General features: G+C 41.2%; 1 protein-coding gene across 1 annotated transcript in view; it reads left to right on the top strand.

Annotated features, from left to right (window-relative positions):
* Positions 1 to 15,716, top strand: part of RPGR (retinitis pigmentosa GTPase regulator) — a 193,913-nt gene that overhangs the window by 108,878 nt on the left and 69,319 nt on the right. Inside the window, exon 8 of the mRNA XM_085622914.1 lies at positions 2,428 to 2,583. Coding sequence (XP_085479040.1) covers positions 2,428 to 2,583 — 156 coding nt within the window. The remainder of the gene's footprint in view (positions 1 to 2,427; positions 2,584 to 15,716) is intronic.

The raw sequence follows: 15,716 nt of genomic DNA, 5'->3' as shown, positions 1-15,716 counted from the left end.
CTGCAAAAGCTAACTTTCCAAGTGCCTTTCAGTCAGGTACGCAAGGATAGGGTGGTTCGGAGAACCAACTGTATGTTTCTTACTAAGGTGGTGTCACCTTTTTACCTTACTCAAACCATAGAGCTCTCAGTTTTCTTTCTGCACCCAGCATCAGTTGCGGAGAGAGCACTTCACATATTGGATATTCAAAGAGCTCTTTGATACTACATAGACCGAAACATAGTATTTCGAAAATCAAATCAACTATTTGTCGCTTTTCAAGGCCCCAAAAGGCAGTCTAAATTTAATGCATCATCATCTAGGGAATATCAGGTCTGAATACGTTTGACTATCTTAAAGCAAAAAGGGTTCTACCTGCTGCACCTAGGGTGCACTCCACCCATAAGAAGGGAGCCACCCATAAGAAGGGAGCAACCATGCCTTTTTTAGGAAACATTCCTTCCTTATTGGATATTTGTAAAGCAGCCATTTGGTCAACTCCACATACTTTCATTAGACACTGCCGTGTGGATATTTTAGCTAGTCAACAAGCCATAGTGGTTATGATGGCATTAAGAACCTTATTTCAAGCAACTGAATCATCCACACACTAGCTAACGCTTTAGGAGGGACCTGCTTTACAGTCTATGCTAAGCTTGTGTATCTACAGCAAGATATGCTATGAACGCAAAATGTTACTTACCCTGGAAGGGGCTGTTTGTAGCGTGTAGTGCTGTACATTCACATGTGCCTGCACTCGTGTTTGTTGCAGATCTCTTCTTGTTCTTTTCCTTAATACACATGGGAGCTCACACACTTTATCATGACATTCCATATAAAATATAACCCGCTGTGCAAAAACAATGTAATTTGGAGTCGATGCCCATGCGCAATGCAAAACGAGAGGAGTCACATCACACACTATGACTCAACAGACATCTTCGAACAGAAACAGCTTGCAAACGTCCAAGCCCAAAACTAGATAGCAGGAGCATGCTACGCATGTGAATCTGCAGCACTACATGCTATGAACAGATGCTTCCAGTGTAAGTAACATTATCCTTTTCTGATGTACATATTATTGTAGATTGACACACCACTGAAGGGGATATCAGTGACTTCTGTCAAGAGAAATTAATTATTTAAAAGTTGAGTTGATGTTTCTATAGGTTGTTTCTGTAACCAATCCATCAAATTCCTTTGTCTGCAAGACCAGATCTCTTTGTAGAAGTTGAAGCAGTTTGTGTACCCCTCTTTGGGTATTAAACGCTGCTATATGCGAAAACAACTCCCACTGCTCAGACTTCTGAAAAGTTCAATAATCTTTGGGTGGGTTTAGATAAGAGACCGGAACAGCAAGTTTGAATCTTGTTAGTATTGGATTAAATCAGCTTGGTAGTACAGACAGCAAAAAGCTATCCTTTGAAGAAGCTTCAGAACCTCAGAAAAGTCATCATGTAAATGATCAACTTCTCATTCAGTTGCATAATATCAATACAGATTCTACTACTGTGGGAATCGAATCCATGTTGTATGTATCCTAAACTATTCCATTTTGTATTTCTTTCTGAACATTGATCACTTGAATAGTTTAACATGTTCCAGGATTAAAAAGACATTTCTTATAATACTGACAGGGTATTATCTCTCCGTCCAAAATTTGAAAATGTCACACCTGATTCTTCACCATTATCAAAGTCATCCCATAATCTACCCTCTTTCCTGAATTGACCAGTAGACTATTATAGCCAACCACGTTCAGTAAAGTAGATTTCCCTAGCTGTTGTAAATGAAAATATGTGTTTATATTAAGGACATGGGAAATGATTATGGTTATTGACTAAACGTTGGTACTGAGAGCAGGAAACAGTTAAGTAGAACATCACACTTCCGTGTCTCATAAGCCTAATGCAAAGTTCATAACATAACTATAAATCCCATGACAAACGTAGTACCAGTAGGGCCCCAACATTCAACTTAACATTGTCGGTCCTTTGCAGCCCCACCTCCTCCGTTGCTCCTGATGGCAGAATATAAGTGTCTTGCTTGGTGTAAAAACGTCCTTCTTTATGGAATTGTCCAGATTAAGAGAGCACAGCTTCCCCTCAAGGCACCAAAATGAATAAATATTTTGGACAGAGGTCTCCAACTACATATAAAACCTATTTCTTTTTTGCCAAAAGCTTGACACCTTGGATACAAAACATCTATAGGAATCATAATTGTTCCACATTATTTTCTACTGCCAGCTAATTTTGATGATATAGACAAAAGCATACAGCCTTACATCTATCCACGGCATTTGACTATTGTATTGTTGGTTATTTTTCAAGTCAATTAAAAACTTACATTGTTTATAGTTTGGAAGATATTCTACTTCACAATTTCATTCTGTGTGTTTTTACAATCCATTTTCTATGTACTTTCTTTTTACCTTTCTGTTTCTAGAAAATGATGTATGCACTTTTGGACTTGGTCAGTATGGGCAGCTAGGACATGGCACATTTTTATTTGAAACTTCTCAACCAAAGACTGTTGATGGCCTGAAGAAGCATAAAGTGTGTTCCATTGCCTGTGGTGAAAACCATACAGCTGTAGTAACAGGTAGGTGCACACATTTATTTGAAACCTATATAAGTGCTCATATATACATTTTATGTATCCTCCATGTTTGTTTTAAAAGTTATTAATATATTTGCTTTTGTGTTTTTGAGGAGAAGTTGAACAAATAATTTATATTGTCTAATAAGACAGCAGACTTCCATGTTGCAAAGTTTACCGCCTTTTCCTAAAGTTAGCATAGGGTGAAACATAACCTTGTATTGTTGCCAGAGAATCATAGTAGAACTACTAAATGACCTTGTGCTCCACAACATTTCTATAGCTTGAAGAGTCAGGGATAGCATTCATACACTGTAGAAGGAAAAAAGTATAATCTCCCTCTTTTAGAATAAGAAAGTCTTCGACCTTCAGACAGTGGGAGATAATGAGAAACCATCAGGATTTCCCCTGGCTCGCTATTCCTCAGTATATCTGCTTAGTAAAAAAATGTTTTTACCTCAACATCGTTTTTTTAAAGGCCAATTCACAAAAATTAGGTAAGCCTGTGCAAGCAAAATGCTACATTTATATGAAGCAATGCATTACTGTAAAGTGCTGTGAGTTATAAATAAAAGTTTGAATGTTTCCAATGTTTTAACTGAAAGCCAATACATTTCCTTGAGATAGGTTTTCAAGTGCATAATCTTAGGAATATCCTTAACAATACAATCTGTACAAAATATTTCAAGGCACAACACAAAGTAACAAAAACGCCTTCATACACAGCAGTACAATAGTCCAAATTGGCTTCAGTTGCCCCAGCTCTTGTGGGCCTGGTGAGAATGGCCAGGTGGGCTTCTGTCAGAAACATTTTAATCCACTTAACATCCTAATATTATATGAAGTGGAATCTCTATGATTCTGATCTATGAAAGCACTGATAAGTTTGTATCTAGGCAGTGTCCAGGTTCTTTAAATGTGGTCCTCTGAAATTAAGGGAATAATTCAGTAACTGGTAAATGACTACATAAATACTGAGCAGAGAAGTTGCTAATCTTGTCATTGTTTAGGCTTAGCCAAGTTAACTTCCATCCATCCATCCATCTTTGATGTTGGCAGTGTCCTTAGTTTCCCTTCCGCAGGACGTCATAGTCGGTCGCCTAGTTAGAGAGCAGAGCCCGGAGCTCCCCATCCCTGTGGTTACACTCCCTGCTGGGTCAAGAGCTGAGGTCCCCTGGCAATGCTGTCGCACCCATTCCCTGGTGTGTGAGCTCACTGCACCCCTCCTATATCACACTGAGGATTACGTAGGAAAGCACCGTGTTGGTCATGGGTTTCTCCCCTTTATTTCTGCTACACTTGTGCTGCCGGCTGACTGCATCCCTCTTCACAGGTTGTAGGTAACAGACACCCGCTATGCTGCTACTCGCCCTCCCCTGCTCCAGTGTGTTTCTGTGTCAGAGCTGCCCTTTTGCGCGGCTTGCAGTATGCTTATTTTACAGCACTGTATGTGAAATGTAATCGACTGCGTGAAGTGTCCTCGGGTCTACTGCATTGATGGGCTCCGTTTTAGTCAGCCGCGTTTTAGCATCTCGTTTTTTTCTGTGCTAGGCTGAAGAGAATTTAGTTTAAATTAATTTCCACATACTGGGGAATATAAAAAATATGACCAGCACTAGAATGCAAGATAATATTTTTTCTTTAGTTCTTGTGAAAATGTCAATTTTGTGCTGAGGGCCTGTTTGTTCTTCACCATTTGTTCTATCGTCGTTATAGCACTATTGGGTCGTTTGGCGCCAAGGTCATTTTGCGTCGGTAAGTTGTGGTAAATGTATGTGGTTGTTTTTGGTTTCATTTCTGTTTTTGCACCTACACGCGTGTGAAAAACTGCTCTACACCAGTGGCGACTGCTCCCGATGCAACTAGGTAGGGCGACAAGGGGGGTGGGGGGGGGGACATAAATACATTTAAAAAGATCATTATAGAAATAAAGATATATATGACTTACCTGACGCTGCGTCCACTCCGTCTTCCCCCTCTCCCGATCCTCGACTGGCGCACACTGCGCGGGCACCCAGATGTAAATCCCAGCACTACTCTTATGCTGAAGACAGCGCTGGAATTGGTTTGAGCGGCCTGGTTTGCCACTCAGACAGTGCCTGTGAGCCTGTGGCTTTTTTCCACCCAGCTGTACAACACGAGAAATGGTGGAGAAATGCTAAGTGCGCATGTCGGTTTGGCTGGCCTAAAATAGCTGGCCAAACCGTAAAGTGCACTTAGTAGTGCCCACAACTCCTCCCCCACGACTCGGCTACCCAGCAGAGGCACTGGTCAAAAAGAAAATTATATTAAAATAATTCTATTATCATTTTCTTTTTCACTGTTGCCTCTGATGGGTAGCAGCAATGGTGCGACGATCCTCTGCCCTGCACAGGTGTAAATATATGTGAAAACATACATGCAGAAAGATTTATCTGCAGCTGTTCTAACACAATTCGGATGTAGAAATGTTGAACATTAACATCGCTTCACATTGGAGTACATTAATAGTAGTTCACCATAACGCACAAACTATTATGAAATGAAATGAAAATAGGATTTCGAGAGCGCCACTATTCCGGGTATATCTAGGCGCTCTAGAAATCCTATTTTCATTTAGTTTCATTTCAGGCGCTAGATGATAGCAGCAGGAAAATAGGAACTATTTGTTAAATAATAAAATTACGCTTTTATTTATTTGTGATCCATATTCATTGGGTGCCTGTTTATTGTCTGCATAGTAATATGAGTCATTGAGGATGCCTTTCTATGGAGTCTGGCAATATTAGCTTGAGGGTTTCTGTGGCTCAGTGGACTTGGAATCCATCTCTGTACAGAACCCTGCCCCTTAGAGCTACAATATACACTATTATAAATGTGGGGGTTAAGACTGAATGCAAATCAAAAGCAAGCAAATAGACTAATGATATTGCAGGGCTAGCCTAAAATGCAGTTACTGATAGCTGTTATGTAATCGTAAGCAGTTTTTCCACTGAAGACAGCATTGGGCTGAAGAGCAAAGGCAAGATGTAATAGCTGTTCACTGTAGTCTACAGTACAGAGTGGGAACGTGCAGAGCTTACCATAGTTTGTGTTGCCAATGATGGATGATGGTCCCCAGAGGTCAAAATCTATTTTTTAACCTATGTCCCTGATTGTATCTTCCGATGATTCTGGGTCTGGTGGCTCAGTGAGATTGGCCCAGAAGATAAAATCATCCACAGCAGAGATCTAGGTTTGACCTCAAGGTTACAAGACTCTGCATCAGCAGAGTACCACCTCAGCAACAGCAATGCTCCATCTCAGCATCAGCACAGGACCATGCCCTCATCAGTGCCCCACCACCAGTGCAGCACCTACTCAGCATCAGCGCAGACCCACCTCTGCAGAAATTCAGCACCATCTGAGTGCCAGCGGCGCATCACCTCAGCACCACCTCAGCATCACTCTGCACCACCTCAGTATCACTCAGCATCACCTGAGCATCAGAGCAGCACCACCTCAACACCAGCGCAGCACAACTTCAGCACAGTACCACATCAGCACAGCACCACCTCTGCATTAGTGCACCACCACCGGCACAGCCCCACCTCAGCACCAGCAGCTCAGCAGAAATTTAGCACAGCACCAACACAGCACCACTTCAGCATCCGCACACCATCACTTCAACACAGCACCAACTCAGCATCACTCAGCACCCCCCTGAGTATCAGCTCAGAACCACTTAAGCACCAGTGCAGCACCACCACCTCAGCATGACGCACCTCCACAGCATCACTCTCAGTACCACCTCAGCATCACCTCATCATCACCTCCACAACAGCAGACCACCACCTCAGCATAACTCAGCACCACCTGGGTATCATTTAGTATCACCTGAGCATCACCTCCGCACCAGCACACCACCACCTCAGCATCACTTCAGTCTACCCTCGGATTCTGGCATCTTTTGATTCTCCTCTAGTGTCCGTCCGCTGCTTGTGTTGTAATTCAGATACTATTTCCCAACCTCCACCCTCCCTTTGTTTATGTCCTCCCCCATATCAAAAGAAAAAGCTATAACAAACAAGCATTAGAACAGGCAGGAAGAAATTTCCAGAATTGAAAGGGCAAAAAACCTAGAAGAAATGTTTTAAGTTCATTTTTTTTTTAGAATAGGGCCCTTCAGTTCTACATAATGTATTCTTGATTACATATAAGGTAAAAACAATGCTTAACACTTTTTTATTATAACTTTTCAACATGCTGCACGGCAGACACAATGCTCTACAACAAAGCTTAAAGACATTGGCAAAGTCAATAGCTCTGGCTAAACACTTATAAGGTCCCAAAAGGCAAGACCTATTGCCTATGCCTATTCTTGTTATCTTTACAATGGGCGGGAAACTGAGGGGCTGTCGGGCACGGCTGGTGCAAAACTGCTATAGTTGTATTGTAAGAGCATGCATATTATCGGCTAGCGGAGCTGCCAAGCAACTGCTATTTGAAGCATTAACGTGAAGTTTAGGCAAGCTATTGCCAGCTGTTACCACAGAATGTACAGTACTTCCTGCTGGCCCTTTGGCGTGCGCATCCAGCCCAAACTCCACTTCTACTGCACTAATATCCTCTTTGATAGCCCCAAGTGCTAAAGTTAGAACTGTCATGATGCTTGAACCATTATGGGGGCGTTTCACATCACCATGGGTAGAAGAAGACTTGCACCATATTGACAAAATCTAGAACACACAGCTAAGAGAGAAGGCCTGGTCGGTTCCCACTCTGTGGCAGACGGGCCCAGTCTTTGCCTGGAAAAAGCAGTACGTTAAATAGCGCTCACTGTGCTAAATAGCCCCTCTTCCAGCAAAGCTAACGAAAAGATGAGTCCTGATGGTGGGTTTGGTAGTGCCCATGTCCTTAGTTGCATCCCGCACAACGGGAAAACCAAAGTAACAGCTGCTACTGGACCCGGGTGGTGGGGCGGGGGCAGGGGGATGAAAAAATTTTTTTTTAAAACAAATAATCACTTACCCATGACAGCACCTCTCCTCTGTCCTCTTCTTCCTGACTCCAGTCCACAGCAGGATGCAGGAAGCAGCTGGAAGCTCGCGGCTCACAGCCTCCCGATAACCAATCACAACGTTGCAATGCAGCGTTGTGATTGGTCTGAGCGCCGGGATCGGCGCTCAGCCAGGGAATGGCCGCCTGGGCATATTTTCCATGCAGGTTGTAATGCAGCCTGCAATGCAGCCTGCATGGAGAAGATGCAAAGTGCGCATCAATGTTTGACCAGCCCAAGAGTGGCTGGCTTAACAGTTATGTTCACTTAGGAATGGCCAAACCACTCCTCCCCTGCTTCTCTGTTGTCTGAGCAGCCCTGCCCCAAAAGTTAAGCTGCAGCAAAAAGAAACCTAAAATGATGATAACACAAGTTTTTATCATTTTATGTTTCCTTACTTCACTGCTGAGAAGCAGTGGGGCAACGCTTCCCCGCTTTAGCGGAGGAGTCGCCACAGGAAAACCAGCGTGTTAAATATCGTGCACAGTGTTGCTCAATAGCCCCTACTCCAGCAGGGCAGATGACAGATATGAGTTCAGATGGATTTGGGGCTTGGTAGTGCCCAGCTCCTTACTCGCATCATTTGCTTTTTAATTGGCACAGATATTTTCATCGCAAAGTTCATTGTTACCTTGATTGCATCAGTAGAAATGTCCTTAATCCACCTATGGAATTGCTCCGCCTGTGACATAGCAGAAGGGACCATTTGAAGATTCCTTCAGCTTCTCCTGATGCATTTATTCCATGGTTGTTCACAAATTGTTGTAGACTGTCTCTTTTTTCATAGTTCTCGCCATTTCCATATCTCTAAAATAGCTAAAGCTGTTCAGTTTTTCCAGTTTCGTGATATTGTTGAGTTTTTATTTAACTCTGTTTGCCCCATATCATAGTCTTGGATTTGGTGTAACTGTAATTTACGTGGATGCAGTTGGATTTAGATTAACAAGTCTTGTTTGTGAACTTGCCCTTAATAGAGAATCATCGGCATATAAAAGGTCTGGGATGTCCCCTCGATGCATAGAAGAAACAGCACTGGAGCTAGTTGGCATCACTATTTCACATCCCTGCATCATACACTCGTGTAGGTCGAATTTTAGCAGCACCTGACCCAGGAAGCCGAATTTTATTTGGACCAGAGTGCCCATCTCTAATTCTATTCATATGGGTGCCAGCTTATGTTTATTCCCTAGTTGTTTTTGTCAGCTTTTTCCACAATCTGGATGTTGCTATTAAACCTAAAGTGGCAGATTAAATAAGGAATGCTATTATAGGTGCCCATCCTTTTTTCTGTGTAATTTGTGATTAAAATACTTAGTAAAAGGGGCTGATAGTGCCTGGTCCAAGTTGTTCTTCACATTATTTAAATATCACCTCAGGTCTTAACCAGTTGCTCAGATGGTTGAGTAGCAATTTAGAAATAAAAATGTAACAATTAATTAGGCTAATATGAAAATCGGATTTTTTTACCTCCTGAACTGTTCCCTTTATATATAGGGGAATCTTAACGGAGTTCATTCTCAAATGAATGAATTGTAACGTTGGTAATGCATGACCTAAAGTTTTCCAGTGACATTGGCGCCCTCCAGGGCACGTTGATTTTGAGGATATTTTGGGAATACGGCTTGAGCCAGGAGCCTTGTTATTTTCAAGGCCTTCTGTTATTTGAGTGAATCTCGCTATTGTGTACATGTTCAGGATGTCTTCCATCTTGTCTTTCATCCCATGTTAATTTACATCAAAGGACATCAAAGGCCTGATGAACAGGCAATTGCTCTGTAATCTATGTGCCAGTCTTCTGATGATATTCTGCATTCCGTTTCCACTACAGCCTGATTGAAGCTCTCTGACACTGCCAGACATGTTTAGAGCCCTTTTTTCCGCCACGGTTTCCTGTTCTCTCTATTTGTGGTTCCACTCCTCAGCTTTCCTCAGCTTTCTTTGTATTTAAGAAGCAATCCTAGACATGTTTTATACTTTCGGGCATGGTTTTTCAACTGGTAATTTAATTCATTTCTGATCGGTACACATCCCCCATTAAACAAAGACAATTTTGCTGGTGGTTTATAGGATCACAGCTTGGGAACATTTTGTTAGCCTTTGATTACCTTTGATTACACTTGATTACACTCTTCGACTAGTGTTTCAAAGTATGCAAGACATTTCTTTCAGGCCAGGTGATTCCCACCGCTCTTTCAGAATACAATATTATATTTCTTGAGATGGTTTCCTCCTAATTTTGAAACTATGCATTGAGGTTTCCTGTGTCTACACATTTTTCCTTTTCACGCTAGTCCTACTTTGAATTTCTAGACCCACTTCATTACATTTGGGGAACTCAAATTCATCGTTTCTTCCAGTGTTGAGTGCAACACAGATTGGGTTGTGGTTTGCCTAAAATTGGGCATCATCTATTTATTTATTGGTTCAAAGATGTAATCCAGAAGAGGCTGGTGTTCTCTTCCTAAACATTTGGGGACTTCAACTTTGGAGTGTCCACTGTTTGGAGTGATTGAAACAGAACCTGTGTTTACTTACAAAGCTCAAAGGAATATTTCCTTATTGTCCCATTTTGTTGAAATATACTTAAGAACGAATACTCCCAGGGCTCTTTAGGTTCCCAAAAATTAGTCATTAAGCTTTCTTCTCTAGACCATTAGCCTATGAAACATATAAAACTCACTCCTCACAGTTGTTGATAGATGATTCTTGGCAAGCTCCTACCTTGAAGCAGGTTTCTCAATGCCTTGCAGGAAGTCAACAGATGTAGTATTGTGAGAATGGCTGCAGATTTTAAAGATACTTCTTAATATACTACTTTATTGCGGAAGAGTTGCATCGGTCATTGGATATTTAGTATGTCTCTGTCTATATATGCTACAGCTGACTTGGAAGCCACCAGACGTCTCTGTTCTCCAGTATTGGATCTTTCATAGATTCACATGCTTGAATCATCCCCATTGTCATAGTTGGAGTCCCACGTTATACATATAAAAGCAGTAGATACAATTACCATAGGCTACCATGCAATGAAAAGTCAGTGCAATAGCCTATCCACCTTCTTTTGTAAAAAAGAACCAAATCCAACCAATAGCCAATCTCAAGAGATGCTAGGTTCTTCAGATTTTCTACCACACGTCGTGTGAAAGGGAGTCTCCCTGAGGTCTGCTCACTTTTCTCTGGTTTTTCCAGTTTTTTAGCAGTATTCTCATCAAATATGTCTGCATCTTCAAAGATAGGTCTCTTCAGGTCGTGTGGATCATGTGGGAAAAAGAGGCTGCATGCTGAGGATCCACATAGGAGCTGCATCTACTGCCTTTATACTCAACACAAGTTAAAAGACTGCAAAATCTGTAGAACCTTCTCTACAAAAGCCCTCAAGGACAGGGAGGGTAGATTGAGTTGGCTACAAAAACTTAAGTCAAAATCTGATGTTCTCTCTGAGGATGAGGAGATCTCTACCTCAGTGGCCTCAAAGGAAATGCCTAAAAGGGGAAAGATCTCTTAAATCTCTTGAAGTTTCCAAACAAAAGACATCAAAGAGGTCTCGCCATGAGGAGGAAGGTACCTCACAAAAAGGAAAGCTTCCATTTCCTACTGAGGAGAAAAGCCATAAGATATGTCTCAAAGAAGCTTGTACCACTGACGGCGTTAACTTCAGTGATGTGTTACTTTTTATGAATGGAACATCCATCATATGAAAGTGGCCTATTTCCTTGATCACAGAGGATCATGCTTTTTTTTTTTATCTCAAATGATGAACTTTTCTTGAACTGCATTAAATATTGCCCTTGCAGGAATTTAAGGAAATCTATTTCACATGTTAATGCTTCTTAGCCGGTGATGTTCCATGAGCCGATTCTCCAGTGGCTCCAGTATTTCAGCCCTAATCAGCATGCCTGCTCAGTTCATGGACCTATTGGACTCCTTTTTGGTATGCTAGACCTAGCTGTTGCATTCTACTTTAATTTCCACATTGTGTTGAATGTGAATCTGTCTATTAAGGAGCTTACCTGTTTATACAAATTCCAACCCAGATTATCAATGCACCTGTGATAATTTTGTCCCTCAGAAAGTTGGCTCTTACTTTAGAGATCATGGCTGGCACTTTAACAGATATTTGGTTTACACTCCAGCCTGGTTGTCTCCAGTTTAAACTTCACTCATGTGGACACATTCCTTTGTGGGTCTTTCTAGCTGGCCACGTGCTGTCTCCTTGCAACAAAGGGTTTGCACCGTAGTGTGTAATGGAACGTCCTGGGTCTTGGCCTTCTTGATTCCCCCTTGATATGCACAGTTGTTTCTCACGTAACGCGGTCTGTTTCCTCTGTTTATCCTCTTTGTGCTTTAGTTGTTAGTTTCTGGCTATGAACGAAGTCTTTGTCCCAATTTATTCGGAGTATTCTGTGTATCTGACTTGCATCCTTTGTATTTCTCATTGATTGCTGTTCTGTTTAGTGTTATATTCTGGGGTGTCTTTCAACAGATTTTCAGGGTATCATTAGTCTCCACAGCAGAACAAGGTTTACCCAGACTCCCGAAACGGGTTGAGTCATATACGCATTATTGATACAAAATTACCCCAAGAGAATAGCTATGATCCTTAAAGGTTTTCCTCTTAACACATTACATTACATACTGCAGTGTGTAAAAAGGAAAACATTTATGGATCATAATTATTCACTTGGGGGTAATTTGTGTTGCTAATGTGTATCATAAGTCTTCATTTTCGAACATTTTCCCTTCTATTTATTTGAGCCCCTCTCAGGCACATGACGATTTCCTTCTTATGTGTGCCTGCCTTTGGTGCCCGCCTTTGGTTTCCATCCGTATTCAGTCACGATAAAACTTCTGTAGGACGAAGGCATTTATGGTGATACTCTGACAATAAATTTTAAAAGAGACCATCCCATTGTATTTACCAGAAGCACTCTGTGTCTGTGTCTCATTCATTCACTTTCGTTCTCTCAACCAGCATGGTGCCCAACTATCAGGTCTGGTCTACTCCCTCTACTTAGTCCGTCATAAATATTCTTCATAGACCCACCAGTGTTACTCAAAGTTGGGCCAGTGATGATGATAAATGCGGTTGGATTCGTGATTTTTACTCAAAGGCCCTCATTACAAGTGGCCCCTTATTAGGACCGAAAATCCCAGGCTAAGAAATCGAGAATTACCTGAGGAATCGGATTTACCGCATCCTATGCACTGAATATTTCTTCTTTCTAGCAACCTTTTATTTGCCAGCCCATGCAATTTAGCCTTGTGTATCTGTCGTGGCTAGATTACATGACTATTTGCGTTCAGTTCAATTTGTTAAAGACCACAGTGTCATCCTTGATGCGATTGTCTACAGTCTGATTCAACCAAATGACTTGAAGCAGTTACAGGAGCGTCAAGACCATATGCTCAGTTCCTTGATTGATTTTTCATTGTTATGAGTGTGGTAATGCTTGGCACATTCCTGCCGTATTCTTCCTGATATCAGTGACAGTGTGCTTTGCAAATTCCCATAAATAAAATAAATACTCTATACCTTATGGCATCCTTTCAGAGCCAGATCTATTAACATTTCTTAAACTACTAAAAACGTGGCTTTTCACCATGTAGCTCATCTCTTTTAAATAATTCAGCTCTTCATTCCCGCAGTTACTGTGCCAACAGACCCTACTTGCCACGGATAGTGCACTTTACAAGTACCCATTACAAAAACAAACAATCATGTGCTTTTTCAAATGTGTCCATAGCACTATTGCCCACTGACTGTATTTTACGTTTCTAGTGATGTCTTCAGTTGCGCCTATTCTCTTTTCTATGTCCCTTCTGTTGTTTCTCTCAATTTTTGTTACATTTTTTCTTTACTTTTTTTAAACGCTAAAACTGTTTTTATTCTTCTAAAACCCTCAATATCTTGCCTAGTTTACCCTTCTTTTTCCCATTAGGTCCTTGCAGTGTGATACAGAGAATTTTCCTCTTTTCCCTCCTTCCTGAAGGCATTGTTGGTCACTCTTTTATTTTATGTGTATGTCTTTCCTGTGACCACATATTGGGCCTGTATTTGTTCTTTGTAATATTTGTGCCAATTTTATTACCGTAATATCCATTTTGGTCGTACCCTTTTTACTAGCTCTGTTTGACCTAACATCTCTACGTTTGTTTTATTTTCAGTTTGTTTTTCATCCTCTTCCCTTTCATTATCCCCATCCTGTTCTGTTATTTGACATATATGAGTTTGTATGGTCTTCTTTACTGTTCTGACATTTCGAAAATGTTCTAAAACTCAGCCAGCAGAATGAATTACTGCCGGTGCCCGATTGTCGTCTGAGTGTGTGTGGTCCAAGCCTGCACTGCAGGATTACTGTGCTTCTTGTGTGGGACTTTCTTCCTGCTTCTCACTGTTTTCCTTATGGGATGCCAACCGAGCTTTTATCCGTTTCCATTTAAATGTACCTTATATTCTGGATCTTTGTTACCTTTGGCCCTGGGAGTTTGACTGGAACTTCTATTTACAGCAAAGCTATGTCAGCTTGTTTTTCCTTCCAGTACAGATCACATTATTTTTATCATTAGATTTATCTATAATCTCTTTTCTTCCTGATGATCAGATCATTCAAGTTTACTTAAACATATGGTGGAAGAAAACGCGTATGTGTGTATAATAAAGAAACATTGCGGCCACATTTATAAAAACCTCACCTTTTTAGAACAAAATCTGAAGTTTGTTTCTTGGTCCATGTTGCTCCATTCAACAGAATTAATGACCTTTCCTCATTATATATGTTTCAGTTTTGGCCTCTGAGTGCCCAGCTAGCTGAATCATACAATAGTGAATCCAATATTTGATAATGAATACGTTCCAGTTGTATGGCTTTCACCCAAATGTATTCACCTTAACAGAATCTTGACGCAGAAGTGGCCTGCACCCTCAGTGTAAGATTTTTGGATGGAGCAAAGCGTTGTTTACCCCATCCCATGTCTCTGCTTGTAGGTTTAATCTGGGTTCAACCTGCTGGCGGTGTCCTAAATGGGCATCTAATGTTGCCTCGGTCTAGAAATCGCCCTCCAGTCTGCCCCCAGACAATCGCTATGATGGTTATCTTTCCGCTGTTAATCCAGTGATGACATTACTATATTGTACTAGTTCTAAAAGAAAGAATGACATTTCTCTTTTTTTCCCTAGTTTTCTTTTATTTTAAGAGGAATTTTACCTGGAAAGATTAATCCTTTATTAGTGTGCCCTCACCCAGTTAGTTCATCATAGTCTCCTTCCAGGGAAGCTACCAATGTTATGGCGGTCCATAAACCTGCTTCTTTATTAAGTTTTGTAATGCTAGCATTCTCTTGCAGATATACCCTAAAACAGCTTTCAGAAGAGTGCTCTTCTTTTCCACCATTCCCAGTTGGGTTACACCTTACGCTATAAGCAAAATAACGTTTACTATGTCGAAGTTCACTTATGTAGTGCTAAACTTAATGAAAGGATAACTAATCACTTCTAGAAGATAATATTGCATGTAGTTGATAAATATATATTCAAATCTGTACTTTGAAAGAGGTATTGGAGGTAGGGTTAGCACGTCACTCCAGGTCATTTAAGGACATTCACTCAAGTCCTGACCTTTTTACTACAAATCATTAATTTCATGTGCTAATCTAGTTAGTTGAGTGAAAGCAAAACAAAACTTCAACTCCAAGAATACATTAGGCTATCACACAGAAGTCCAGGGCTGCAAACAGTGTCTTTAATTACCAGGAGGGAGGTGGCCACCTTCATTGGAGACTTAGATAAGGTAATGAACAAGCAAAGCTCTTTCTTTTCACCTCGCAGGTCGCAATGTATGACATCTATTTCTTTATCTGTATTTATTATGGAGCATTATTTTAAGGGGTACCATCTAAATACACTGCATTTATAGGTTTGGAAAATTACACTTTTATAATTTTTATTTAGTGAGTGCACAGTTCTTAACACCTGCCAGCTTGCTCGGAGCAGTGCAGTGTTGCGATTGGTCTGAGCCCCTTGGATCAGCGCTCGGACAGAGAGAGGGAGCCTGTGCATGTTCCCACCAGGCTGTGCATTACAGCCTGGTGGGGAACGTGCAAAGTGCGCATGACTGTTTGG

The sequence above is a fragment of the Triturus cristatus genome, chromosome 8 (genome assembly GCF_964204655.1).
Source record: "Triturus cristatus chromosome 8, aTriCri1.1, whole genome shotgun sequence".
NCBI lineage: Eukaryota > Metazoa > Chordata > Amphibia > Caudata > Salamandridae > Triturus > Triturus cristatus.
This window is presented reverse-complemented; position numbering and strand designations above follow the sequence as displayed.